The sequence below is a fragment of the Drosophila ananassae genome, chromosome 3L (assembly GCF_017639315.1).
Source record: "Drosophila ananassae strain 14024-0371.13 chromosome 3L, ASM1763931v2, whole genome shotgun sequence".
NCBI lineage: Eukaryota > Metazoa > Arthropoda > Insecta > Diptera > Drosophilidae > Drosophila > Drosophila ananassae.
This window is the reverse complement of record NC_057929.1, coordinates 5,571,641-5,596,585: the sequence shown is the minus strand read 5'-3', so window position 1 is coordinate 5,596,585 and position 24,945 is coordinate 5,571,641. Positions and strand designations below refer to the sequence as shown.

General features: G+C 41.8%; 4 protein-coding genes and 1 non-coding gene across 24 annotated transcripts in view; 3 read left to right on the top strand and 2 right to left on the bottom strand.

The window, feature by feature from the left end:
- Positions 1–135: 135 nt before the first annotated feature.
- Positions 136–3,865, bottom strand: LOC6495685 (spondin-1). Of its 2 annotated transcripts, none has more exons than XM_014907969.3 (7): positions 3,696–3,865; positions 2,969–3,146; positions 2,516–2,904; positions 1,993–2,454; positions 1,760–1,931; positions 1,583–1,704; positions 136–1,527 (listed from the first exon to the last, which is right to left on the bottom strand). In XM_014907969.3, exons 2-7 carry the CDS (start codon positions 3,132–3,134, stop codon positions 229–231), a joined length of 2,610 nt encoding a protein of 869 aa, XP_014763455.1. In that variant the 5' UTR covers positions 3,135–3,146; positions 3,696–3,865; the 3' UTR covers positions 136–228. The 2 variants fall into 2 exon arrangements, with proteins under 2 accessions (XP_014763455.1, XP_001959379.1); XM_001959343.4 differs by having other exon boundaries at positions 2,969–3,143.
- Positions 3,866–4,131: 266 nt separating this feature from the next.
- On the top strand, positions 4,132–7,795 carry LOC6494931 (putative leucine-rich repeat-containing protein DDB_G0290503). 9 transcript variants are annotated; one of them, XR_001408703.3, is made up of 11 exons: positions 4,132–4,356; positions 4,420–4,487; positions 4,550–4,955; positions 5,018–5,293; positions 5,352–5,512; positions 5,572–5,954; positions 6,012–6,344; positions 6,412–6,652; positions 6,703–6,905; positions 7,046–7,159; positions 7,244–7,276. XR_001408703.3 is itself a non-coding variant. In XM_032450100.2 (10 exons), the coding sequence occupies exons 1-9, from the start codon at positions 4,320–4,322 to the stop codon at positions 6,884–6,886; spliced, it is 2,073 nt and encodes a 690-aa protein (XP_032305991.1). In that variant the 5' UTR covers positions 4,132–4,319; the 3' UTR covers positions 6,887–6,905; positions 7,244–7,276. The 9 variants fall into 9 exon arrangements, 8 of the variants coding, with proteins under 8 accessions (XP_032305991.1, XP_032305992.1, XP_014763077.1 ...); XM_032450100.2 differs by lacking the exon at positions 7,046–7,159 and having other exon boundaries at positions 6,412–6,702; positions 6,769–6,905; XM_032450101.2 differs by lacking the exon at positions 7,244–7,276 and having other exon boundaries at positions 6,412–6,702; positions 6,769–6,905.
- A 324-nt stretch (positions 7,796–8,119) lies between these two features.
- LOC6494932 (sodium-dependent nutrient amino acid transporter 1) lies at positions 8,120–11,446 on the top strand. 3 transcript variants are annotated; one of them, XM_044715174.1, is made up of 7 exons: positions 8,120–8,235; positions 9,060–9,160; positions 9,221–9,515; positions 9,572–9,791; positions 9,845–10,222; positions 10,277–11,015; positions 11,076–11,446. In XM_044715174.1, the coding sequence occupies exons 1-7, from the start codon at positions 8,151–8,153 to the stop codon at positions 11,217–11,219; spliced, it is 1,962 nt and encodes a 653-aa protein (XP_044571109.1). In that variant the 5' UTR covers positions 8,120–8,150; the 3' UTR covers positions 11,220–11,446. The 3 variants fall into 3 exon arrangements, with proteins under 3 accessions (XP_044571109.1, XP_001959377.1, XP_044571110.1); XM_001959341.3 differs by having other exon boundaries at positions 8,151–8,235; positions 9,032–9,160; XM_044715175.1 differs by lacking the exon at positions 8,120–8,235 and adding an exon at positions 8,254–8,852.
- LOC6495684 (probable global transcription activator SNF2L2) overlaps positions 11,236–24,945 on the bottom strand; it is a 31,199-nt gene continuing 17,489 nt past the window's right edge. For 3 of the 9 annotated variants that reach the window (XM_014907966.3, XM_032450099.2, XM_014907967.3), the window contains 6 exons: positions 13,846–13,973; positions 13,538–13,781; positions 13,369–13,483; positions 13,158–13,299; positions 12,975–13,048; positions 11,236–12,746 (listed from right to left, as the gene is read on the bottom strand). In XM_014907966.3, coding sequence (XP_014763452.1) covers positions 12,548–12,746; positions 12,975–13,048; positions 13,158–13,299; positions 13,369–13,483; positions 13,538–13,781; positions 13,846–13,973 — 902 coding nt within the window. In that variant the 3' untranslated portion in view covers positions 11,236–12,547. Of the gene's footprint in view, positions 12,747–12,974; positions 13,049–13,157; positions 13,300–13,368; positions 13,484–13,537; positions 13,782–13,845; positions 13,974–14,673; positions 15,082–16,941; positions 19,026–19,422; positions 20,279–24,945 lie in introns of those variants that run through there. The other 6 variants (XM_032450097.2, XM_001959340.4, XM_014907965.3 and 3 more) reach the window with 6 other exon arrangements.
- On the top strand, positions 16,143–16,215 carry Trnak-uuu. The gene has a single exon. It is a non-coding gene; the product is annotated as a tRNA-Lys (tRNA).

Genomic DNA, 24,945 nt, shown 5'->3' with positions numbered 1-24,945 from the left:
AATGACAAACTCATAGGGAACGGAAATAGACCTTTTTTTGGTTAATTAATTGGAGCAGTCAGTGCGATGGTTTTGAGAAAGTGACCTAGGCCCTACAGAGCTTCTAATTTTACATCCTCAAATCGCAAAATCGTCTTTGAAATAATCCAGAGTATTTGATAGATTTATTTTTTCGATATGATTACATAATTGGGATACAATTAATACTCATTACAGCTAAGGAAACTGTCACCACCTGTCGGGATCGTCGTTGCTGGTCAGCAGGCAGGGCATCATCACACACTTCTCCATTCGAACCCGATCCTTGCACTTGAAGCTCATGTCCGTGTTGAGGAGGGTGCGGGTTCGCTGGCGCACAGCATTGTCGCCACAAGTGGCGGTGCACGGCGTCCAGGCGGACCACTCCGAGTAGCGGCACTCATCCCGCTCGGGCATGGGATGGACCTTTACCACGTGCCTTCGCTCACCGAATCCCCGACTGCTTATGGAGTACATGTCATCGCATCTCTGATAGCAGCGGTCCAGACGCACCAAATGCTTGGGACACGATCGACCGCCGTACTTGGGAGTTCTTAGGACACGACGCGTTCGCAACTGGTAACCATCGCCGCAGGTGGCATTGCACATGTGGGCCATCCACTCGGAGACCAGGCAATCTATTGGAGGACGGCCATCGTGCTGGAGCTCCTGCTTGTGCCGCGGCACCCGACATGTGTCCTCGCACTCCTCCTTCGACTTGAACTTGTTGCGGTTGGTGTCGCACCGATCCGACCAGTAGATGGCACACTGGTCGCTCACGTGGTCGTAGTACCAGAAGTTTACCACATCGCTGTCCCGGCAGGGACTGTCCATCAGCTGATCGTAGCAGAAACCAGGCACGATGGTATCGCAGCTGGGATTCGTGCAGTTCACCTCCTCCTGCAACTTGATGTGCCGACAGGGATCGGGACCATCATAGTTGGGATCTTGGACCCCGTAGACCTGGTTGTTATTCCAGACCTTGCGAATACGTTGGCGCTTTCCATGTCCTCCACAAGGAGCCGAACAGGGTGAGAAATCAGACCATGGAGTCACTCCACAAACAGGCGGGATGTAGTCCTCTCGGTGCTGGCTGTAGCTTTCAAAATTCCGGAAAATCGAACGCTTCTCAGCAGAGCCACCATTTTCGCCACCAGCTTGTTCTTCTTCCGGATTCCCTCCGTCAGCACCGTTCTCGATGTCACCACCACACTCCATTGCCTCGCAGATCTTTGTCTCCTGAAGACGCACTTTGCTCGCCTTCTGGCACTTCTTTTTGGCCTTCTTGTTGAGATAATGGCGGGATCGGGTCATCTCACCGGTTCCACAGGTCACTGTGCAAGAGGACCATTCGCTCCATTCGGAAAGGCCACATTGCGGATCATCGTAGCCACCCGGAGGAGTTCCTCCGGTTTCCTGTTGCGCCTCGGCTTCTTCCTCATTAAAACTGGCGCACTTGCGACCCACACAGTTCTTCTCCTCGCGGAGGGCATTGTTGCAACGATGGCGCTAAAAAAAAGGATAATAATAACGATAACTGAAATGGCTTAAAACCTCTACTCACCGAAGCCAGCACGGGATTTTTGAATTCACGAGTTCTATACTGCTTTCCGGGTCCGCACTTGGTAGTGCACTCATCCCACTTGGACCACGCCTCGGTGGCGCATTCTGGCGGTAGTTGTTCCGCTGGAAATCGGAATCTTATAAAATGTGGTATGGTATGGAGCTATAATATCCTTACAATCCGTTGATTCGCAATTCTTTTCGTACAGGCGTCGCCGATTGATGTGCAAGGTGGCCAGGGGCTTCATCTGGGCGCCAGTGGGATCGTAGAAGGGTGAGCGAAGATCATTGGGATAGTTGGACTTGATGCGGCGGATAACATCTGGAGGTACTTGTGGCTGATCTGCGGACTGTCAACATACATCCTTTTAGTTTGAAATCTTTCTCCAAAGAGTAGCCACAAATACTAACCATGTAAGAAGGCCCACTATCTGTGCCCGCATCCCAGGGATAGAGATTGTGCACCTTGTTCTCCACCCAGGAACAGTTGGGCAGACACAACTCCAGGCCAGAGACACCCACTATCCAGTCCGGCGACGGATCCACCATGGAGACCAGCGATATCAGATGGTGACTGGAGTCTACTCGGAAAACAGCGAACGTCTTTCCCGTAACATTCGGATAAGCTATGCCCCGGGCCTTGATGATTGTCCGGATGTGTTCACTCTGATCCTTCAGTTCACTCTCCAGGGTGCGGGTAGAGCCATGTTCAGCCACCTCCCGTAATCCCTCACTGGCCAACTCTCCATACTGCCAGAACCTGTAGTCTATGGTGTGGGATGCCCCGATGATGTCGCTGAACCTGGTACGCCAGCTGTTGGCCGGAAAATCCTTGGGATGTGTGTGCCGCGACCACTTGCCCTCAAAGGTGAGCTTTAAATAGGAAAATTTGGACATGATAAGTTGTTTCTCTTTAGGATGCAAGAATTCTTACCTCATATTTGGCTTCATCACAGGCACAGCAAGGATCCATGATGCTGGGCTGAGTGTCAATGTCGTCCACCTCCTCCTCGCACATCCTTTTGGTCAGGAAACCATCGTCCATGAACCACACATCCCGATGCTGTAGTACTGTGGCTCTTAGCAGGACGCATCCTTGTCCTGGCATGGTAGGAGCTACCCAAACCACATCCACCCGGGTTTTTATATTCGTGTTTGTGTTCTCGACCAGATTGGCGCACCTTGGACTGAATCGAGTCTCGGCCAGATCGCTTATTTCCCAGAAGCCCACGGCATTCAGATCGGCCTCGCTGTCTCCAGTTTCCAAGTCCAGGGCCAACATAAAGCTCACAAACGACAGGCCGCCAAAGGCACTAAGGGTAACTGGTTTTAAGGACTTATTAAGGTTACTCCTTTAATAGATTTCTGTTGAAAAGACCCTACTCACCATTGTATTTCTGTCCAGGCACATAACTCTGGGCATTTCCGCCTACGGATAAGACATAGTTCTCGTCCACCGGTGACTTGGCTGCTGTGGTTCCTGACGGTGCTCGATTACAAGCCTCGATCCTGGCCAAGGACACGATGAAAATAAGGACCTCCAGGGCATGCATTCTGAAGAGCTGCTGGAATGGAAATGGGAGACATGTTATGCTGCGCAAAACTATTTCTGGTATTTTATTTTCCAGGCTCTTAATTGTCTTAATTATCCGCCTTCGTATCAAATGTCAATGGCAGCCAATGGGACCTAGTTCCAGCACTACTGAAATGAACTTGAAATACTAAGTGCAGCCTTCAATTAGAGAGCTCCAAGCGATATCGAATTCATGGCACTTGCATATACATATAGTATGTCTATTTTTAAGCAGACACTTTCCATTTCCTTTGAGAACCGAATCACATTAATCCAATTGCCATGCGGAACTCGATGTTGTTTACCCCTTGAAAAATGGATCGTATCACGTATTATTATAGTATATGTACTATAAAGACCGACTACGTCACTGATTAAATTCAATTGAAAAACGCGCCGTCTGCCCAAAGCAAATAGCAGCCACAAAGGGTGAAAAAATAACGATTTCCCTAGATTTCATCATTAATGGCACTTTTAGGGTTTCTTTTTTACTTTCTAATATAAAGATATAGACTTATTACTTCCACTCTTAATCACTTACTAAGGGATAGTATCTGTAGGGAGGATTAAATATATTTTCGATACTTTTTGGCACTTGTACAGCTTAGTATTGATGGGCCATTTAGCTCTCGATGTTAGAAACGGAATTATTTAGATGGGAAACCTCCTACTCGGAGGGCACTCGAACCGCAACTGAATGCAAATTGTAACTAGCCCGATTATTGGACAGACGATGTGCATCATTTCGTGCCCCGACGACTGGAAGGGTGAGTGGCTCATGGAGAGCACTGCGGAGAGAACCATTGCTCTACTTTGGCCCCCACATTTAGCATGGCTTCCTCCTTGGTGGAGGCTTCGCATTTGTTGATATTATTCCCATTTGTTGTCATTAGCTCGTTCTAAACAATGAGCAAAAAAAATGCCGGATCAAGTAATCCATGACAATATTCTGTCATGGTGCTAGACTGTCGAGCTGTAGAACCCTCAGTATTTGTACAGTAGTAGAAGCATACAGGCAGTTTTTTGAACTATTCCCAGGAGAAATATATTTGCTCAGTGAATTTATTCGAAATTTAAAATAGTATTTCGCATTAAAAAATAAAAAACAAAACTATACCGTTAACAACGCGCAATTTTCAAAAAATAATTATTTGGAAAAGCTATCATGTCTTCTTTACCAAACGGTTCTGCAAATGTTCGGGGTGAGTTTATATTTAAAAATAAAAATTATTTTTTGTTCATTGTTTCGGGATTTCGGTATCTAGACAACCGAGCCTCCAGGCTGCGTGCTGAGAAGTTGGCTGAGAAGCCACAGAAACAGACCATCGCATGGGTGAGTAACACTTCCATTTATGATATCGCAACGTGCCCTGCAGAACTAGTTTCCATTCTTAGACCAATGCCCCAACCCGTCCTGGAGGATTTGGAAAACCTGAACCTTGCTATCCGCAGGGCCTGCCTGCATTGCATCCACGATCGCACAGTCGTATTCCGACCCGTAGAGTCCCGGGCGTTAAGACCTCAAGAGCCACTTCGCCAGCCCGCTCCATACGGGGCACTTCCACCGATCGGGTCAGTATCTGTTCTCTGCCCAGCCATTTGGAGGAGAAAGCCAGACCGAAGCGGAAGGCGCTTGTGGGAGAGGATGGCGACAAACCAAACAATAAGGATAAAGAAGCCAGCTCTGTGGACGTCAACATAAATGACAAGAAGGACTGCAAGACTGTAAATAAGCGAATGCGGTTAGATCTGTCGGAAACACCACGTCCTGCTGCAAAGAATGTCATTCCGCCAAGGAGCAGTAAGTAGTAGATGAAGCTACTATATCCTTGGATACTAAATGCATGTCCTGTATATGTTTAGTAAGCGCCAATCCCCTAAAAATCCGAAAAAAGAAGACTGACGTCAAGCCCGATCGCGGCCATCATCGCATTTTGGAGATGAACAAAATCCGAGTTGTCGATGTCCAACAGAAGAAGTTGGAGAATATGCAGTCGGAGTTTATGGCCAAAATCCGATCGTTGGGTAGTCTGGCCAAGGAGCTCAAGGGAGTGTACAAGTTTGTGGCCATGGTGGTCAACGACGAGTGCAAGTTGATAATGCACGAGGACGATATGCTGCGCCTACCCAGGAATATACGTTAGTTCTAGAAATAGTAATTTTCTTTTATAAATTCTTAATGACCTCCCAACTTTAGCCACTGAAAGTGTAAATGACTTGAAGAATCGCTGTCGTTACATTGTCGATACGGGTTTCATGATGTTCTATGATTTCATGCCCCTTATTCAACATGCCAAGTCCGACCAGGAGGCACAGGAGAAGCGCGAACAGCTACGCGCCCAGCTTAAGAACGCCGTGGTAGGTCATCGTCTTCTTTCCAGGATGCACTGATCCTCTAAATTCTTTCCTGTCCCCAGAACCGTAAAATAAACGGCATAATCGAAGAGATCGATGAGTTGTGCCGTACAAAAGGCGTAAGAGACGAGTCCTCCAACAGTCTGTTATACCGCGAAATCAACGACTTGCGGGTTCAAAAGACGAACATGGAGACTCGATACTTTGATCTGAAGAAGGAGCATATCGAACTGATGAACCAGCAGAAGGACGAGCTCGAGGCCAAGATGGCGGCGGAGCTTGCTGTTCGGGATCATTGTGTCCTGGAATTGAAAAAGTCATTGCGACGCAGCGAGGAACTGGTTGGAGAGTTGAATATTGAATTGGCCGAGAAGAATGACGATCTGAAGAGTGAGAGCAACACTATTTCAAAATTGCGGTCAGAACTCGATGACCTTAATACTGTGTAAGTAAACAATATCCTTTCTTAATTGATAAAAAAAATAATATACATGTTTGTTAGCAACAACCGGATTCGTAAGCGTCTGGAGGATGCTGATTTGGGATTAGAACGTGCCCACAAGTCAGTTACGAAAAACGAGGAGAAGATCTCTTACCTGGAAGATGAGCTTAAAGAGGCTCGGGAGTTCATTGTCAATCTCCAAAAGCGTCCAGATCCTCTGGACGACAAGAGTATGGGAGAGAAGGATTTGATCATCGCTGACCTTAAGTTGAAGCTCCAGAATTTCGAACACCACCGGAACATGATGCAAAAGCAAGTGAGCTCTGCTGTGAAGCAGCTCGCCGAGTTTGAGGAATTGAACTGCAAGTACCAGACTGTCGCTGTTCAAGTCAAGTAAGTTTGAATTAATAGATTACATTACATTAATTTATTCTAAAATGTATGATCTACCCATTCTTAGTGAGCTCCGGGAGCAGCTGAGAAATTCTGATGCGAAACTGATGACCCAGGCCCGAATCGAGGAGCAGTTGCGGAAGGACTTGGAGAAGTTGCGCGAGCAGGCCGGTCGGGATCAGAAAATGCTGTCCATGCGGAGCGAACTCATCAATAATCTTCAGGAGAACGAGAAGGAAAGCCAAAACAAAATAAACAAAATGTACTACCAAGCTAACGAAAAAGATACGCTGCTTAAACAGGTCCAGGTGCCGGATTCGGTAGCCATTCTTATTCTTATACCAATTTCTCTTTCCAGGTGAGTAACGAGCTGGCCTCGAAAGACGAAGAGTTCCGTAATCTGTTCGGAACCCTCACATTCAAGCAGAAGGAGGTTAGACGACAAGAGCACATTATCAAGCTGCTGGAGGAGCAAAATTCAAGGAATACGATGTTGCGGGCCAAACAGGATGAACGAAATGCTGCCATGCAGGCGGAGATAGTTAATTTGAAGCGGACCATGTAAGTTGGGAATCGGGGTAAAATGATTTTTATTTAATAGATTGTATATAGATTTAATGGGGATAAGTGTATAAAGTTATATTTATTTAAAAAAAAAAGGTTCGCTAATTTGCTATTACTCTCTGAACGTGTCCCGTCAGATACACCATTATGCTAGGACCCGATCCGGAAAACGTGGCTAGCAATGAGCTTCTTCATTTTTAAAGACGATTTAGACACTTCAGACATCTGGAGTTCATTTTCAAAATTATTGAGTAAGTAATGGCAAATTCAGCGAACTTTTTCACCAATTTATTTTTAAATAAGAGCAACCACAATAAGATTTCTTTTTTTTGCAGTCATAAGTACTCAAAGATTATCATTGGTAATAATGGTCAGCGTTTCTTCGAAGTAGTGCCAGCTGACGAGTGTAGTGACTATTGTTGTGTTGGTGATGCAGTGACCGAAATTAAAGATTCAGAGGAGGCTCCTATGCAAGGCGACTCTACAGTTCAACAGAGGATGCGGCCCCAGCAGCAGCAGCAGCAACAATCGCAACAGCGACGTCATCGGTCGATGTCCCAATCGCATGGAAGACGCATCTTTGATCCACTGCACCACCTACAAGAACAGCAACATGAACACCGTCATCGACGCTCCCCGGGCAGTCCACATCACCAAGAAGCCCGTCATCATCGTCCGCAACATGTTCCTACTTCTCAGCAGCAACATAATCATCATGATCCGCATCAGCATCAACTCAGACACCGACACCATCATCACCACCACTGACTAACAAACTCTGATTAGGAAATGTTTAGGCAAAACTAACCAAAATTTATTGTGATACTAGTTGGCCAACTCGCATATGTTGTGACCCCATGTTGTAGAGTACAAGTACTTAAACCAGATCTGGTTGGTTTGCTTTTTTAATGCGGCTAGATGAATCGAAAGATTGGCCGGTCATCGGTTCGATCGCCAGTCCATAAACTAGAACAGTTAATTTAAATGATTTACATTTTGAGGGCAGAGCGGCTTAATTTTTACGGCCTTGATTATGACGGAGATGGCTTTCTGCAACTTGTTTTCTATTTTAAAATTTGACGAGTTATTTTTGCATAAAAATATTGACAACTTTTCGCCTTATCTTTCACCTAATAATAACATGTGATATCGGATGTTTACCAGATGCTGCTATGGATCGGCAAAAAAAATATATTAAAAAGCTCAACTGTATCTCGTAGGTTTCCTGGCGGATCATCTTCGATGCGCCAGTTAGTCGCATTACGCAGCTTGTTAAAGACGGTTCTACTTGGAAAGAAAGCACGGCACCCTTTGGCAGTACTCCACGGTAGTATAATTTGTTCCAAAAAAAATCTCATAAAAAAAATTTAAATTTGTGTGGTGCTGGTTGCAGTTTAAATAAGTGCAGGAGATAAAGTCTCCTCTCAAAATTAGACCCATTAAGTGTTAAAGCATGCTACACATGTTTATAGCATCATGATAAGAGGAGCATATTTTGATAATGAAATCCCCCCAAAAAAGGGGCATCTAAATCTTGTGTCAACACCTTGAGTTTAGTCGTTAGAATTTGGTTGACGAATTTCTTTTGTTAACACTACGCCGTAGTCTGCCAAGCAACCCGATAAGAGAGATTCTCCAGACGATTCTTCAGACAATTCCATAAATTGTTGGATGCACATTGGTTCTGGAACTCTGGAATATTCAATACATTTCAGTTTCGGTGATTAATGGACGCGTTGAACTTTAACGATTGCAATTTTTCCTATCAGCCAACAGCAGCAAGAATCATAAATTATGAAATGTGGAGATAGCCCAAGAAATCGTTTTATAATTAATTGTCGTAAGCAGATTTGTTTTGAATTTAATGGGAAATAAAATTCATAGCCACATGGATGTAATATTTTATGTAAAAATTGCGATTGGGATATAAGGATAGTTTATAAGGTAAGGTGCCAGGACACATATCGTCGACTTGGTTCTATGGATTAGGGTATATTTGTCTATGTATCTTTAGTTTTAAAGAAAAACTAGTATATTTTATTCTTATTCTATGTTACTTTGCTTCTGAGCTTTTGTTTTGTCTACTGGCTTGCATTAAAACACTGTCTTGTACCTTGAATTAGCCCTAATCCTTAAATATGGATGATGCAGAGTATCAGAAACTACGCTGCAACGTGCAAGGATCGAGGCCAGAACAATCAGGATCTGGCTCTGGGACCAGGGCTGTTATTTATACCTCAGCCGGAGAAGAAGTGGGTTAACATCTAGCTTCTATGTACCTTCTATTTATTTATTTTTAATTTAATACTTAGCTTACGATGACCTGTGACATTGTTCAGGAAATGGAATCTCAGTCCTCGATTCAAAGGGATAAGTGGAGCAAAGGCGTTGAGTTTCTCTTCTCCTGCATCGCCTTGTCCGTGGGTTTGGGAAATGTCTGGAGATTTCCCTTCATTGCCCTGGAAAATGGAGGTGGAGCCTTCGTAATACCCTATGTGATAGTGCTCCTGTTGATTGGCCGACCTGTTTACTATCTGGAGGTGATCATTGGACAGTTTTCGAGCCGTGGCTGCATCAGAGCATTCGATATGGCTCCCATAATGAAGGGTAACCTATTCCTAGAGTAACAAGATGATAGTTAAAACTGAACCTTTCTTAAATAGGGATAGCTTATGGACAGGTTTATTCGACTGCTCTGGCCACCACCTATTACGCCTGCATTATGGCCCTGACTATACGTTATTTGGTGGCTAGTTTCTCTGAGATCCTGCCCTGGACTTACTGTTTGGCGGAGTGGGGTAGCAGTTGTGTGGCCACTGGATCTTCTCTGGGAAGTAACTCATCTCTTTCCCAAGGAGTTTCTTCAGCAGAGCTATTCTTTACGTGAGTTTTTTCTTTACCCCTGAGACCATTTCAAAAGAAACCTTCAATTACAGACAAACTGTGTTGCGGGAACCGGAAACTCTGGAGGAGAGTGGCCTGGGCACGCCTAGCTGGGACTTGGTACTATGTCTCATGGCCACCTGGCTGATCATTGGCACTATCTTGTGCCGCGGAATTCGTAGTTCTGGAAAGGCTTCGTATTTCCTAGCCCTATTCCCGTATGTGATTATGATTATCCTGCTGATCAGAGCGGTTACCTTGCCAGGAGCTTGGCGGGGAATTGTGTACTTCTTGGAGCCTCAGTGGTCCCAGCTTCTGAGTCCCCATGTTTGGTATGCGGCCATTACGCAAATGTTCTTTTCCTTGGCCATTTGCTTTGGCACTCTTGTGATGTACGCCTCCTTCAATGATTTTCACAAAAATGTCCACAAGTAAGTAAAAAAAATTATATATTTCCTGAAAGAATCTCATTGTTTTTGTTGCAGAGATGTAATTATAATAACATCCATTGACTCAATGACCTCGATCCTGGCTGGTTGCATCATTTTTGGGATTCTGGGTAACCTGGCCTACGAGACAAATACCACCGACATATCCCAAGTCGTCAAGGGCGGAGCTGGCCTGGCTTTCATCTCGTATCCCGAGGCCATTGCCAAGTTCAAGTACCTGCCCCAGTTGTTTTCCGTTCTGTTCTTCTTCATGCTTTTGGTGTTGGGAATTGGATCCAACATTGGCATGGCCAGTTGTGTGATCAACGTGGTCAAGGATCGCTTCACCCACCTGCCGCACTGGCTCTTGGCGGTGGGTGCCTCCTTGATTGGATTCGTGTGCGGCCTGGTGTACATGACCCCGGGCGGACAGTTCGTGTTGAACCTGGTGGACTTTTATGGCTGCACATTTATAGCCCTGGTATTGGCCATTGCTGAGCTCCTGGCAGCTGGTTGGATTTACGGCGTCAAGCGGATTTGCAGCGACATTGAGTTCATGCTGAACATAAAAACTAGCTTCTATTGGCGCATCTGCTGGGCCATCATTGCCCCTGGCCTGATGTTCCTGGTCCTGGTCTACATGCTCTTCAGCTATGAACCTCTTACCTACCGCGGAGTGCAGTATCCACCGGCCTACTACATGGCAGGATGGGGCATCTGGGCTCTGGGGGTGTTGCAACTGCCCTTCTGGGCTGTTTATACCATCTACCAGCAGCCTGGCAAGACTTTTGCCAGTGTAAGTATATTTTCTCTCCAATTTAAAAACTACATTTTACCGGAAAATTTATATCCCCAGAAACTACGAATGTCCTTGCAACCCACTGCGGATTGGGGCCCATTGCAGAGCCAGGAGTACGAGGCCTACATACTCCATCGAAAGCGTGAATCGGAACTGAAAACATCACGTGGCTCGTATATTTTCGACAATATCTTTGGCTGAAAGAATACCCCCGGGGTGGATTTTTAATTTTACGCTTTATTGTTAAGACCAAACGCACCAAACACGTTTGTTTTTGCTCCAAGCTTTTAGCTTAAATTGTGACCAAAAATTTCAAACATTCTGTAATTAATATAATTTCCTTAGGCCTTAGGCTTAGCATAAGCATTTAGAGTTGTTTGCTTTAGGTTATATCTAAATAATTGAATTAATTTCGAGAGAAAAAATAAGCTGATGGCTAATCATTTGAATGGCAGCTAGATGATATTGTCCTTGACTGTGTGATTTAATGGCTTGCTTTTATAATATTTTTTGTTTCTTCCAGATATTTATAACATTTTTTTGTTATATTTTCATCCTATTGGGGCTTTTTTTCTGCTTTAATTTAATTATCACAGCACTATTTGATTCTGTTGTTATTGTGCAAAATTATATAGTTTTCAAGTACGAGAACATGGCGTTTGATGGGCGAGTGAGTGGGTGCAGTGCCTCTAAAAAGTCCATAAACTATTTACAATTGTTTTTTAATTTAATTATAATATTTGTTAATTTCCTAAGCCAAGCATTAATTAATTTAAGACAATCTTATTTGGCTTACATAATATTAGGCTTAGTTTGTAAAATTGAAATTGTTAAGTAATTAGGCTTAGATTTGCTTTGAGTTTGGCAGATTTGTGTTAGATTTGGGCAAAGTTAACTAATTCCCCCAACCCACTATTGAAACCCATTCCATAGCAATCTCATCCCCGCACCATAGACTAATCATTTAATTTTGATTGATTTTATGCTAAGAATTGACTTTTGGTTTGCAGATTTCATAGCCTACTTTTCAGCGCAAAATTCAGCGTTTATAATTGTGATTAACAACTGCACGGTCTATTATCTAATAAATATAGGTATACATGTTTAGTTCCCACTGTATCTCTATTGTTTTTGTGGCTAAAATGGAAGTTTCTGTTTTTTATTTATTTTTTGTTAACAACTCACACTAGATATGGTCCTATTAATTGGGCTTGTCTCTATATGATTTTTATAGAAAAATCTAGCACACGATATGGAGTTACCTTGAGTATATTGTCTACTACTTAAGTTTAAATGACTTCGACTAGAGAGGATTTTTAAAATTTGTTAATGCCTAGTTAATATATATAGAATCAGAATCACGTAACAGGTGCAGTTTCTTTTCACATTGCAGTGTTTGTTTCGCATTTAGGTGTTAGCCTTAGCCCTAGATTCGCTATTTAATTAATTAACTATACACAAGTTAGAAAATAGATGTAGATGTAGCCAGTTAAAGCCAGTAGCCAGCTGCCAGTAGCTAATATCTGTCACTAAAAGGCCTGTATTGGTCGGTAGAGTCCCGTGTATCCGCAGAGCCTGGCCCGCAGTGCCGGAATCAAGAAGGCGGCCAGCGAGATATCCTTGAGCAGATCGGCGCACTCGCACACCAGCAGATACATCTTGTCGCCCTTCTGCGAGGTGCTCTTGTGCAGGGCGATGCGCCGCAGACCGGCGGCACGTGGCAGGTACCTGGAATGGCGTTGCAAAATGGTGAAGATATCAATCAGGAAGTTTCTCTCCTATCTAGTGGATTTGTCCTTATACAGAGGTAGTAATTTTTAGTCAAAAAAATATTACTTATATTTAACAATTTTTCAAAATAAACCTCAAACTTTAATATTTAGTTTTTATTATATTTGAGAAGCCATATTCTCCAACTCCCTACTGGTTTTTAAAGATTATTTTCTCAAAGTGTACCTGTACAACATTCGGGCACCGGTCCAGTAGAGCCAATTCTTTTCGAATCGTTCGCCATCGTCGCCCTCAAAAACCTGCGGAATTAAAATTGAATTTTTTATGAAATTTCTGCACATCTGGGGCAGTTTCTCCGCGCTGCTCCTCCTTTTGTTATTTCATTTCTCTACTCGGACATGGACCCACCTTGAAAACACTAATAATATAGCCGGTGGCCGCTGTCTGTGACTTCTTGAAGCTACCGGCCTCGTTCGAGGGCAGGACCAGAGGGGGCCGGCAAATGGCAGCCACCTCGCTGTACAGGTCCAGGGTGTGGGCGGCAGTGTATCTGGAAAGCGGATTGCAATCAAGATTGGTACATAAATAGGCAATTCCCGGCCCTGATTGGAGCACTCACTTGAGGGCCTTTGGCTCGAACTTCGACAGGGAGGAGACGCGCAGGCCGGCGTAGAAGTTGGAAGGATCCGTTTGGAGTGTATTGATCAGGTAGTAGGATATAAAGGGAAATTCGGCTGGAAGGGAGAAATATTAAATTTTAGAGGCAATGATTAAAGCATTTAACTTACAGCTCTTCTCCATATTGGCCAAGAGCATGCCGCCAACGGCAGTGTTGGCCTGTTGCACTTCAGTCAGTAGTTCTGCGGCAATGGAGCGTTGTTTCAGCAGAGGATGGGCCAATGGTGACTCCATCACCGGATCAATGGCCTCCAAGGGACTCATCAAATGGACCAGAATACATAGTTTAGGATCAGAGACTTCTAGGACACTCAACGGACTGGTAGCCTTTCCATCGGCGCTTAAAGCGGGCAGCTATTAAGGTTTTTTTTCAATAAAATATATAATATTTTATTATTTTATTTTGGACTATACTTACTGGTATCCCGGCTGGCAGAAAACGATCCACACTATGCACCGGAATGATGAAGCAATCCCGGTCCAGGGTGGCCAGAGATATGGGCTCCGCTCTCGTAACTCCCGAGTTGGCACCACCACCAAAGTTCACTGCAATTTACATTTAAAATTCGATTAGTTTTGGCCCAAAACCCGAAGCAGAAACATTAATTGGCCATTAATTTAAAAAAATATTTAAAAATATTAGCTTTGGCAATCTGACGGTGACAATTACAACACTCCCATGATGATCTCTTCGAAAAAGAAGCTGCTAGAAGCCTTTGCTGAAGATCCTTCGGTAAGATTAAAGATTAAAGGCCATTGCTGGAGTTACAGGATATCGCTTCCATTCATAAGCTTTAGTGCATTTTGGTCTTTTCCCTCCCCAGGATTAAGCTCGCCGAGTCTGAGACTTTTTCTAGCTTTCGGTTTAATAGTAAAAATGTGTATTACCAATAATCAGAAAAGGATTTAAAAAAAAGAAAACGCGTAACTGCCAACAGCAACATAGAAGTTAAAATTTATAACTTTTTTGGAGGTTAGCCACAAAACAACACAACGTGCAGGGGGATAAGTCAGGATTAGATCGGGATTAGGAGGTGGATTTTGAAGGATTATCTCTGGTTTTGAGGTTGGGAAGGGGGGGCTTGAGTGTTCTAGTGTGTTTCTGTGTAAATTGGCTGGCGATATGACATTAGTGTTGATCGTTTTTTGGGCAGCAACAACAACAACTATAGTTGAGATCGCATCTGATCGGATACAGTTTCAGTTTCTGGATCAGATGGGAATCTCGGGGTTGGGGGATTCAAACCTTGCCGCGTGGCTGCAGCCGCGGCCGATAGCAATGTTGTTGTTGCCGTGGCCACCGTTGCATCAGCGTACCCCAGTGTTGCTGTTGCTGTTGTTGCTGTTGCTGTTGCCAATAGCTGTTGCTGTTGCTGCTGTAGCTGTTGCTGTTGCTGCTGTAGCTGTTGCTGTTGCTGTTGCTGGTTGTGCTGCTGCTGTTGCAGGCGGATCAAACTGTTACTAGCACTGTTGGATTCTGTACCCGGTCCGCTGCTGCCGTTGCTATTCCATCGCATCAGGGAGAAGGACGGCCGACGGTCGACCAGCGGCTGGGGTGAGTCCAGCTCGTAGGGCAGGTTGCCGGGCAGGGCCAGGGAGGGGGCGGTGCTCGACAGCGGGGTGCTCGGAATGCCTGACAGGGCGCTACATCGTTCTGCAATTGGAGGCTATCGATACTTTATATGCACAACACACACACATTCGCAAACACACTCGGGCACACACGCAGCAAACAAAACAACAAATCAGAGGGTGTTGGTGGTGTAGAAGGAATAATGAATGTGCGAAAGAATTCAAACAACACATGGGTTGCTTGTGTGTGGGGTGTACTTTTTGGGAGATTAGGGGTTCTGAAAGGATGTGTCGATTTTTATAGACTTTAAGGTTTTAAAATTTAAAGAGAAGAGCTTAAATGTAGAGGATTAGAAAGCCATCGGAAAGTTCTATAATTTTTTTCTAAAAGTAATAGTAATAGTCTTAATTTTATTAAACTTTTTATTCATAAATATTTAAATAACTACTAACACATCTCTTAAAATGTAAGAGTATAAAAGAAGATCTCTGTAGAGAGAGACATTTGTATATATTTAAGAAAAGGTCAAAGATTAATATTCGTACTCCCCGAAGTAGACTTAGGATAATGTTTTCTAAGGATAACTATGATTTTCCAAAAATAGGCAGGTAAAGGCAAGTCCTTTTCTTAAAAAAACATATCTAAACTAGACACATTCATCAGTTGTTTGAATTAGTAGGCTGTGCTGTATATGCCAATGATGCTGAAAGCTCCTTCGTCCTTTGGATCCGAATCAAGGCCAATGCCACAGGCGTTTGGGATGGAATATAGTTATACGGGAAATGAAATAGTAACTTGCATACGCTTTCGCTTTTGCTTTCTGTGTGCGTTTTGTGCCCTTTAAGCCAAGCCAACTGGAAATTGGTAGATTAGCCAACACACACACTCCCCCAAAAATGTCCTTTCTCACATATGTGTGTACTCATAAAGCTTGGAAGGCGGAAGCGATGCACTATTATTTCTTTAAAAATTCAGTATATAGCTTGCTGCTTTTCTCCCTCTTTAAAAATAATATTAAGCTAAGAATCATAATTTTAATCATCATTATTAATCATTTTTCTATTTTTAAAATTCTATTTTCTTGGCATACTTTCTGGCTTGCTTTGTACTAAGATGGAAAATAAGTCGAGGCATTATCAAGTGCCCGGGTAGCTCAGTCGGTAGAGCATTGGACTTTTAATCCAAGGGTCCAGGGTTCAAGTCCCTGCTCGGGCGAATTATTTCTTTTTCTTTTTAATTCTTAAAACTTTTTCAACTTCTTATTTTAAATTATTAATTATGGCACTTATTTCTTTCAAACAAACTTGTTAATACTTCTTCCATAGCCATAAATTAATGTCAATTATAATGGCACTACACCTGTATTAAGCTGTTGCTCTCTTCATAAATATTGAAGCCTCAATTATAGGGACCCCCCCAATTACCCCCCGTTATAAATTGGCCCACCTGTCAGCCGGCTGTTTTGTGGAATTGATGAAAACATTTCTATTGAATGCCCTGCAAATGGCTGGAATGCAAATGTCAGGTTAATGGAGCACAAGTAACTGTAACTGAGAGCCAGGCCCAAGCGACTACAAAGGAATCAAAGTAATCAAGGGGGACAGAGAAGGATACACACAGGTGAGAAGAAAGAGAAAGAGAGGGCCAGAGGGGGATTTAAAGTGAACCATGTTTGTGGATGATTGAAATGGACGCTAGGCAAAAATGTCTAAAGTACACAATCGATAAAGTGGATTAAAAATGTTTTTTTTTAATTAAAAATACTAAACTATCTTTTTGTTTATAAATTATTTTTTTTTTTAATTAAATGCAAAGTAATATAAGCTTTGGTGGTTCACTCTTTCGATTGTATACTGTATTTGCTTTTGCTTTGTTGTTGCTGCTGCTGCTTGTGTTGCTGTTGCTGTTGGTGTTGGTGTTGCAAGGCAAACGACAATTTACCTTCGCCCACATCGTAACCGGGTCGGTTGGGTGAGAAGAACAGGTGAGTCCTGTAGTGGATCTCCTCTGGCTGCTGCACCAGCCCCATATCCCGCGACCTCTTCGTCCTGTTCGCCTTCGATTGAAGCTTACCGCCGCCACCTCCCGATTTGCTCGCCCCCTCGCGGAAATTCTTGCGAAACATTAAATTCATGGTGAGTTTGGTGGTGGTACGATGGTGGGTGGGTTCGGTGGGTGGTGGCTGGTGGGTTGTAGGTGGTGGTCTGTAGTAGTGGTGGTGGTGGTGCTCTTGTTGTTCTTTTTCTAATTGTTGACCGCTCTCGGGATGAGTCTGGTGTCAGTGTGTAGGTGTATCTGTGTATTTGTGGGTGAGCTTTGTATTTGATTGCCGGCTCTCTCTTTGTTATCAGATTTGGTGGCTTTATTTGAATAACTTTCAGTTTTTTTCTTTTCAATTTTCAGTTTTCAGTCGACAGTTTTTTCGTTTGCTTTTGTTGTTTTTTGTTTTTGGTATATTAATTTTAATTTCTGTTTTAAAAGACCGGCAATTTATTTGCTTTTAGCGGGGTCACACTGCCAACAGTGACGATGATGATGATTCTGTATTATAATCAGGCTTCTTATCGCATTTTTTGGTTATAATTTTTGTTTTTTAGACAGAGAATGTAAATTGTTTTTTTTTATGCTCTAATTGTAAGGTCAAAGTTGATTTTAGGTCATTAGGTTGCTTTTAATTAATTGGTTTATAGTTTAATAAATTTGTATAACTTTTAAGGGCTTAGTTTAGATGACTATACTGTTAGAGTTTAGTGTTATAGTTTTACATTTAATATTTTTTATACTTGAACTTTAAAAACGATAATAGATTTTATAAAAAAATTACCACTTTACCACAATATTTATAAAAATAATATAAAATTCTAAGAGAACTTTTTAGTCAAAAGTCTTCTTATTCCTCGAAAAATATTACCCTCTAATATGTTTCAATTAATCATATTTTAATTTAATTGCAGAATTTCAACTTGATAAACCTTAAATGTACTTTTTAGCTGCCTAGCTGACTTGGAAATCTTGGCCAAAATAAATATGGCAGCTAGTACTGGTAGCACATTTTTGGAGCCAAGTGCCATGCCCTACAGTGTGCAAGAAGTGTGTGCGTGGAAGTGGGCGTGAGTGTGGTAACAGCGAGCGGAAATTGCCCGTTTCCGGCTCAAAATTACTTAGCTCAGCCAAGTCACTTACAGGATACGCGAACCCGAGCTCAAGTTCCTCTATGTGGCACGTGAGGACCAAAACACAAAAAAAAGAAAGCCAGGCAATTACAATCCTTTGAGTGTGAGGGTGTAGGATTTCTATAGGCATGTATTTGAGCGAGTTTAATTAGTTAAAGACACGGCGCAATTAGTTTTATGGTCGCTTATTGATTGCCTCGGTGCGATAAATTCCGGCAGCTGTCCGGCCGGAGTGGGCGGACCTCCTTGGGCCAATTGAAAAGTGCTTACCAACTGGCAAGCTGGCTCAAATGAAGCATTAAAAAGCAAAAAACTCAATTGAAAATATTTTGTAAAGTCAGCAATGGAAATCAATTTGAAATTATGAAAATACAAAAGAATCTACTTGGCCGAACAGCTTGCCGTAATTCTTTATTGGCTAATAAACTTTAAGCCAAATAGTCATTATTTTTATAGGCATTTCTTAAGTCAATCATCAGCAAAATGGCAGAATGCATTACTTAAGCATAATTCCTTCAGCACTCGATTATTCTCATCCGCTGGCTAGTGGGCTAGTGGGCCAGAACAGCAGCCTTTTTGGCCAAAAAGTCAATCACGCAGACCATCAACTAAGGCGAGGATCGTAAACATTTTTACAGCATTTTTCAAGTGGCTCGATGGCGACTATAATTAATTTTTTTTACGAGCCCAGTTACAGCAATAATGTCTATCATTAAATGGCCACCACAATCGCGAACACACACATCACATCACCCGGCAATCAAAATAAAGAAAAACAACAAATGCCAAACGAAACAATCAAGAAGCCAAGACAAGTGTGAGAGATAATAACCCACAAGAAAAAAATATATATACAAAAAATTAGAAAGAAAAGAAGAAAATTTTCTTCGTTTTCTGGCCAAAAATAAACAAGCCAATGAAATAAAATTTTGCGTTCTCTGCTTTTGCCAAAAACGAGAAAAAAAAAAGAGCCACGAAAATTATAAAATTAGATTTTCATCACGCGAGGGGGGGTGGTGCTGTGAGGGGCACGTCCTGGGCTCGTTCTGCCAAAAAAGAATATTCGGCCCTTGACCTTGGTTGCACGCAAAAAAAAAACTATTTGTTAAATATTTTATATAATTAAGAGCTCTACACCATGCATGCCGACTAAAGTGTGATTTTTTCTTGCAGTGTACATTGTGAATGAGTGGGGTTTCTGTGCAGGATATACAGGATACAGGATCTGAGGAGTATGGCCGATACATACATATAGATACATGAGCCCGGTTTGGAGATAAACAAGCTAAATGCTGAAAAAGTAAATTGACTTTTTGATTTTTTTTTTAGTGTTTGTATAAAATATATACAAAAATGTCGCCGTTCCACATTTTTCTAATAGTTTTTATTTTTATAATTTGTTGTCAAGCAAAAGCCACAAGCCATTTCTTGGGAAAAATTGTCCTTTTTCTTTAAATACATAACTTTTTATAGACTTTACTAATTGTTAAATATTTTGTAATAACAAATTTGTTGTATATTTAGATTATTGCACATTTTCTGTTAATTTACGAGTGCACTTCACCTCACACTGATACTTGTGCTCTGACTGATTTAAGTGATTTTTCATTTCTTTGCTAATGACAATAATATAATTTTGCATTTTTATTCGGGCTCTTGGCCGTTTGAACAACTGGTTTAGACTGGTTTCAGGTGGCCAGAGAACCCAGGACACAGGAGCCAAGTTCGAACGATTAGCGATTTTTGTTTGTTTGCACGGGACACGGTATACGGTACACGGGGGCGTATGCGTAATATTCTTGCTCAGCCTGGTCGGCACACTAATTAGTTTAATTTAACAAACATAGGTATGCCAGAGGCACACGACCCTTGAACGAATCAAATATATATGTATTTGGGAAAACACTATGTAGTTATGCGTCATCCAACATTGAAGGAGACAATCAATAGAGCGATTGTTAGACCATTAATATTTTTTCCAATATTCACACGCTCATAAGCTCCACAAAGGACTGGGGGAGATACTATATAGTATATGAGAGGCGTACGTTTGGCCTGCGACGCGGAAAGAAAACAACTGGCACTTGGAGAGCTTTTCCGCTTTTCCGCCGCCGACGCGATTGCGATTGCGATGTCACATCTCTCATCGTTTGCCGGTGAGCATTTTTTTCATTAACTTTCTATGCCACTCTATAGACTTTAAGTTGTAAAATTTAAGAAACAAAAGCTCATCGTGTGCCGGCCTCTTGGCATCACTTGTTGCGTATACGCCGCGTGTGACAGACACTATTTTCACGTTGATTAATCAAATATTTATTATATTGTATTTTCATTTATTTCATTTCATTTGATGTGTGTGGAAAACAATTCAGCGTCCCATTTCCCGATGAAAGTTCCTCACAGTGCGACCAATTAATAGCAAGTGAAAATGAAAATGAAATCGAAAATGAAATTTCTGCCGTGCGAGCGCTCTGGGACTGACTGACTGGCAGTGAAGAAAGTAACAAAAAACATGAAACAAACAACAAATAAAACTCAACAGACAGAGTGGTTCTGTTTTTTATGGCTTGCCCTGTAAACAGGATCTGACAATGGGGTATATTAGACCGACAACAAAGGGAAAACTATTTCAACTTAAAGTTAAGTTTTCTTTTAATAGAATAATAATAATTCTTTAATTAAATAAATAATTTAAATTATAAAAAGACACACAATAGTCTTAGTAGTCACTTTTCATTCCAAACCATTAATAAAGTTTATATTTTTTTTTGCCTTTTATAGCTTTGTTTCCTTGTTCGTCCTTTGTACTTTGTTGTTGGTTTTTTTGTTCATTTGTGCTGCCTGCTCGCCTGGCAGGACGACTTTTTATTGATTATGTCCTGGCTTGGCTCTAGCAATTCCCGCTCCTGTCATGTACTTCCCTTTCAGGCCCCACAACTTGGACATAAGTTTGACTTTGGCATCCGGAAGTCGTTCGCTTTTTTCCGTTCACTCTGCGGTTACCAACTAATTGCAAGTCCATAAAAACGGCTCAAACCGGTAATTGCTCAGACCATGGCTAACATAAATGTCTCTAACCATTGTTATGCTATTGATTCATTTTCTTTGAATAATTAATAGGGATTATTTACAGACCAGGGTATTTACAAATAAATCCCTATGTCTCTGATTAGAATAAACTTTGAATATTTCATGCACAAGTATTCTTGGCTAATTCCAGAAACAAAGCAGAACATAAATTATTTGCAAAGCATTTTTCTGCAGTTGGCCAAAATCCCCAGCTCAGGTGGCAGCCGCATTTTGAAAGCCTTTCATTTTGGTGCCTCCAACTGGAAGGTCCTCCGGGGAGCAAACGTGATTTACATGTGTCTGGGCCTGAGCTACCTATTCCTGACCCAGAGTCCACCGCAGTTGTCATGCACACCGGCCAGGGATTAGCCCTGCCACAGAACCAAGTTGCATGCCACATTGCTGCATTTTCGACTGCGGCAAGCAAACACGCAACTCGCCACTAAGAGCCTCACAAAAACAAGGTTAATTAGACACAAAAAGGTATTCACTCCGGCAGAACATGGTATTATTTTTAAAATGCTTATCAAAAACATTTTTGGAAAAACTTGTGAAATCCGGGATACTCACTATGTCTATATATTTGTCTATTTGTTATTTTATATTTGTCTATCAAGGGGTACCCCTTACAAAATGATGCGTTTTCCGTTTTCCCCAGTTGGCCCTCTTCCGGTAGCCATATCGCTGCCAATTTTCAGCCGATCTGGAGAAGGCGTACCATTTTGTGATCAGCGATGGAAGATCCTCCATTCCTCATCTAAATTCATGCTTAAATATCGTTTTGAATTTTTTTCTTTTTTTTTAAGGGGTACCCCTTACAAAATGATGCGTTTTCCGTTTTCCCCAGTTGGCCCTCTTCCGGTAGCCATATCGCTGCCAATTTTCAGCAGATCTGGAAACACCGTACCATTTTGTGATCAGCGATGGAAGAACCTCAATTCCTCATCTAAATTTATGCGTAAATATCGTTTTGAAATTTTTTCATTTTTTTCAAGGGGTACCCCTTACAAAATGATGCGTTTTCCGTTTTCCCCAGTTGGCCCCCTTACGGTAGCCATATCTCTGCCAATTTTCAGCCGATCTGAAAAAACCGGACCATTTTGTGATCAGCGATGGAAGAACCCTCAATCCTCGTTTAAATTTATGCTTAAATATCGTTTTGAAATTTTTTCATTTTTTTCAAGGGGTACCCTTTAAAAATTATGCGTTTCCCGTTTTCCCCAGTTGGCCCTCTTCCGGTAGCCATATCTCTGCCAATTTTCAGCCGATCTGGAAAAACCGTACCATTTTGTGATCAGCGATGGAAGAACCCCCATTCCTTATCTAAATTTATGCTTAAATATCGTTTTGAAATTTTTTCATTTATTTCAAGGTATTTAATAGAATGTTTTCAGAAGTAAAAAACAATTACAATTACAATTACAACTTTATCATAAGCAATAAGGACCGCAGTAAGGCCATCAACAGTGATTCCAGCTTTGTCCCATTGGTCGCTGAGATGTTCCGAGTGAAATTCCGCGCTTCATAAATTTAAATGAATTCCGTTTTCATGGCCCACTCAAGTGCCCCTCCAGGGATGGAGGAGGTTCTAGCAGGACCAGGCTAGGGTGCTGCCAATGTCACCATTTACCAGCTCTGCGAATCCTTAGTTGGCTTTTAAGTTTCTCGTTATGAGTCGCTTAACGTGTGCATAAATTAGCTACAGCCCCTTCGCTTTAGTTTAACCCGTATTTTCTCTGCGTTTAAGGAGGTCGTAACTTTTGTTATTGTTGGCCCTTTGCTAGTTGGGATTTCTATTGTGGAACTTGGAACTTGGTGCTTGGCACGTGATTGTCTTCCGCTATCTGAGCTTTAATTTCGTTTTTATTGAGTTAAGTCCTTTCGGTTAGACTGTCTTAGCAAATGTCATCTTGATTGTTAGTTATGGAGCTCTTCCTCCCCACCAGCCAGAACGTAGTATGTTATTTATGACATTCATTTAGACAATGTCTAGTTTGCTTATTAAATTCGTCTCCGATGACAGTCACAACATGACTTTGTCAGCTGGGAAGACAAAGTCCAATGAGGAGCAGTCGGGGTGTGATGGAATTGGCAATCATTTTGTCGTTTTTTTTAGGTATTTGTAAAGTTCTCTTATGTATTTACTTTGAAGTAAACATATAAACATTTTATTATTAAGTATTATATTTATTTAAGTCTTAAGTCTTAAGTCGACACCTCCCCCAAATTCTTTATAAATGACTAACTAACCACTCACATGACAAAGTCACCCAACCACCGACCCACCAACCCATCAAATGTCCAGCCCGTCAATCCAAAGAGATGATAAAACAAAGCCTTTGGTTTCTATTTTGATTTTGATAAGGTCCCCACCGGGCCAAGATACTCGATTGATGGCCGGGAAAACTACTGGCTATTGGGCCAAACTGGACAGAAGGTTAAAGCCATCCATTAGACAGTAAATGCCAACGAAATCCAGGGTGTATTTCCCCGGCTCACTCTATTACCACTAAAAGATTATTTTGGCCCATTTGGCAGTATGGAATTTTAAATTCCATTAACATGAAAAAATAAATATAAAAATGTGTATATATATGGAGAGAAAAGCAAATTGCAAGTAAATCTGTGTCAGCATTTTGGCTTCGCCTGCATCAGTTTCAATTTTCGCAGCTGTTTTCGTCACTTTATGGCCAACATGATACGGGAATAGTGGTCTGGGGTAGCTGGGTGGTATGGTTGAGCACAAAGGGAGAACATAAATAACCACGTCATACCATTTCCGGGCACATAAAATTGAAAAATGCTGTGCAAATTACGTGTAAATACCAAACAGTAGCCCAAAAACCATCAGCAGCGAATTCGCAATGAAAATGCGCGTAAATGTTGTGGCCGGAAACTGTTTATGCTTCTGCTCTGTATGTGTGTTTTTGTGCTTGTATTTGTTTGTGTTTATGTGTGTGTTTGTGGAGTGTTTGTTTGTCTGTGTGGGTGAGAGAAAACAAGAAGATGATACAGCTGGCGAAGGAGCAACTGCATTGAGGTTTATGGGGACAGTTTGCTGATTATATTCCCATTCGGACGTGCAGCAAACTTTTATGTTGAAGAAAGTTTTACTTTTTTATTTATTTTCGAGTATATAAAAAAAGAAGTTTAAGTTTAAGTTTATTTATACTGTAATAGCTACTTTTTTGTCTCAAGAAGTGTCTAGAAATTAGACTTATAATAGGTTCTAGACATAAGAAAATATTATAATAGATTTTAGAACCCAACCAAATTGAATGTACAAGTATAGTACTACAGTATAGTATAGTACTATAGTACTACAAATAAGCATTAAAATCAAAATCTTTTAATCTAATAAACTAAAAAAAATCATTAAAAACTCAATAAACTGATTTAATGCATAACACCATTATTGAACTCACATAGAATCTCAAAACAAGTTAACCAAATAGCTTACCAATTGCCCAAATTTAGAGCCTAATTGCCCACTAAATCGTATCAATTTATCCAACCAATAATTCCGCTTCTGTATAATTTCTATTGCCCCGAAAAAACCAAACATTTATGGGAAAGGACATGCTGATATTTGCATAAGATCTAACCACAATAAAGTGCAATTACCACCGACACATAACATTTATGAAAACCGAGTGGGAGTGGAAGTGAAAGTGGAATTGGTTTGGCCCAGAAACTTGTTGGG

Bases quoted from the DNA above. Each gene is read 5' to 3' on its own strand.
- LOC6495685 (XM_014907969.3), bottom strand. From the start codon at position 3,134: ATGCATGCCCTGGAGGTCCTTATTTTCATCGTGTCCTTGGCCAGGATC. The intron at 2,905-2,968 runs GTGAGTAGGGTC...CCTTAAAACCAG, and splicing joins GCCTGGACAGAAATACAATG to TTACCCTTAGTGCCTTTGGC. The intron at 1,528-1,582 runs GTGAGTAGAGGT...CCTTTTTTTTAG, and splicing joins AAAATCCCGTGCTGGCTTCG to CGCCATCGTTGCAACAATGC.
- LOC6494931 (XM_001959342.4), top strand. From the start codon at position 4,320: ATGTCTTCTTTACCAAACGGTTCTGCAAATGTTCGGG. The intron at 4,956-5,017 runs GTAAGTAGTAGA...GTATATGTTTAG, and splicing joins TGTCATTCCGCCAAGGAGCA to TAAGCGCCAATCCCCTAAAA. The intron at 6,906-7,243 runs GTAAGTTGGGAA...TTTTTTTTGCAG, and splicing joins GTTAATTTGAAGCGGACCAT to TCATAAGTACTCAAAGATTA.
- LOC6494932 (XM_044715174.1), top strand. From the start codon at position 8,151: ATGCGCCAGTTAGTCGCATTACGCAGCTTGTTAAAGACGGTTCTACTT. The intron at 9,792-9,844 runs GTGAGTTTTTTC...CTTCAATTACAG, and splicing joins TCAGCAGAGCTATTCTTTAC to ACAAACTGTGTTGCGGGAAC. The intron at 11,016-11,075 runs GTAAGTATATTT...TTATATCCCCAG, and splicing joins CTGGCAAGACTTTTGCCAGT to AAACTACGAATGTCCTTGCA.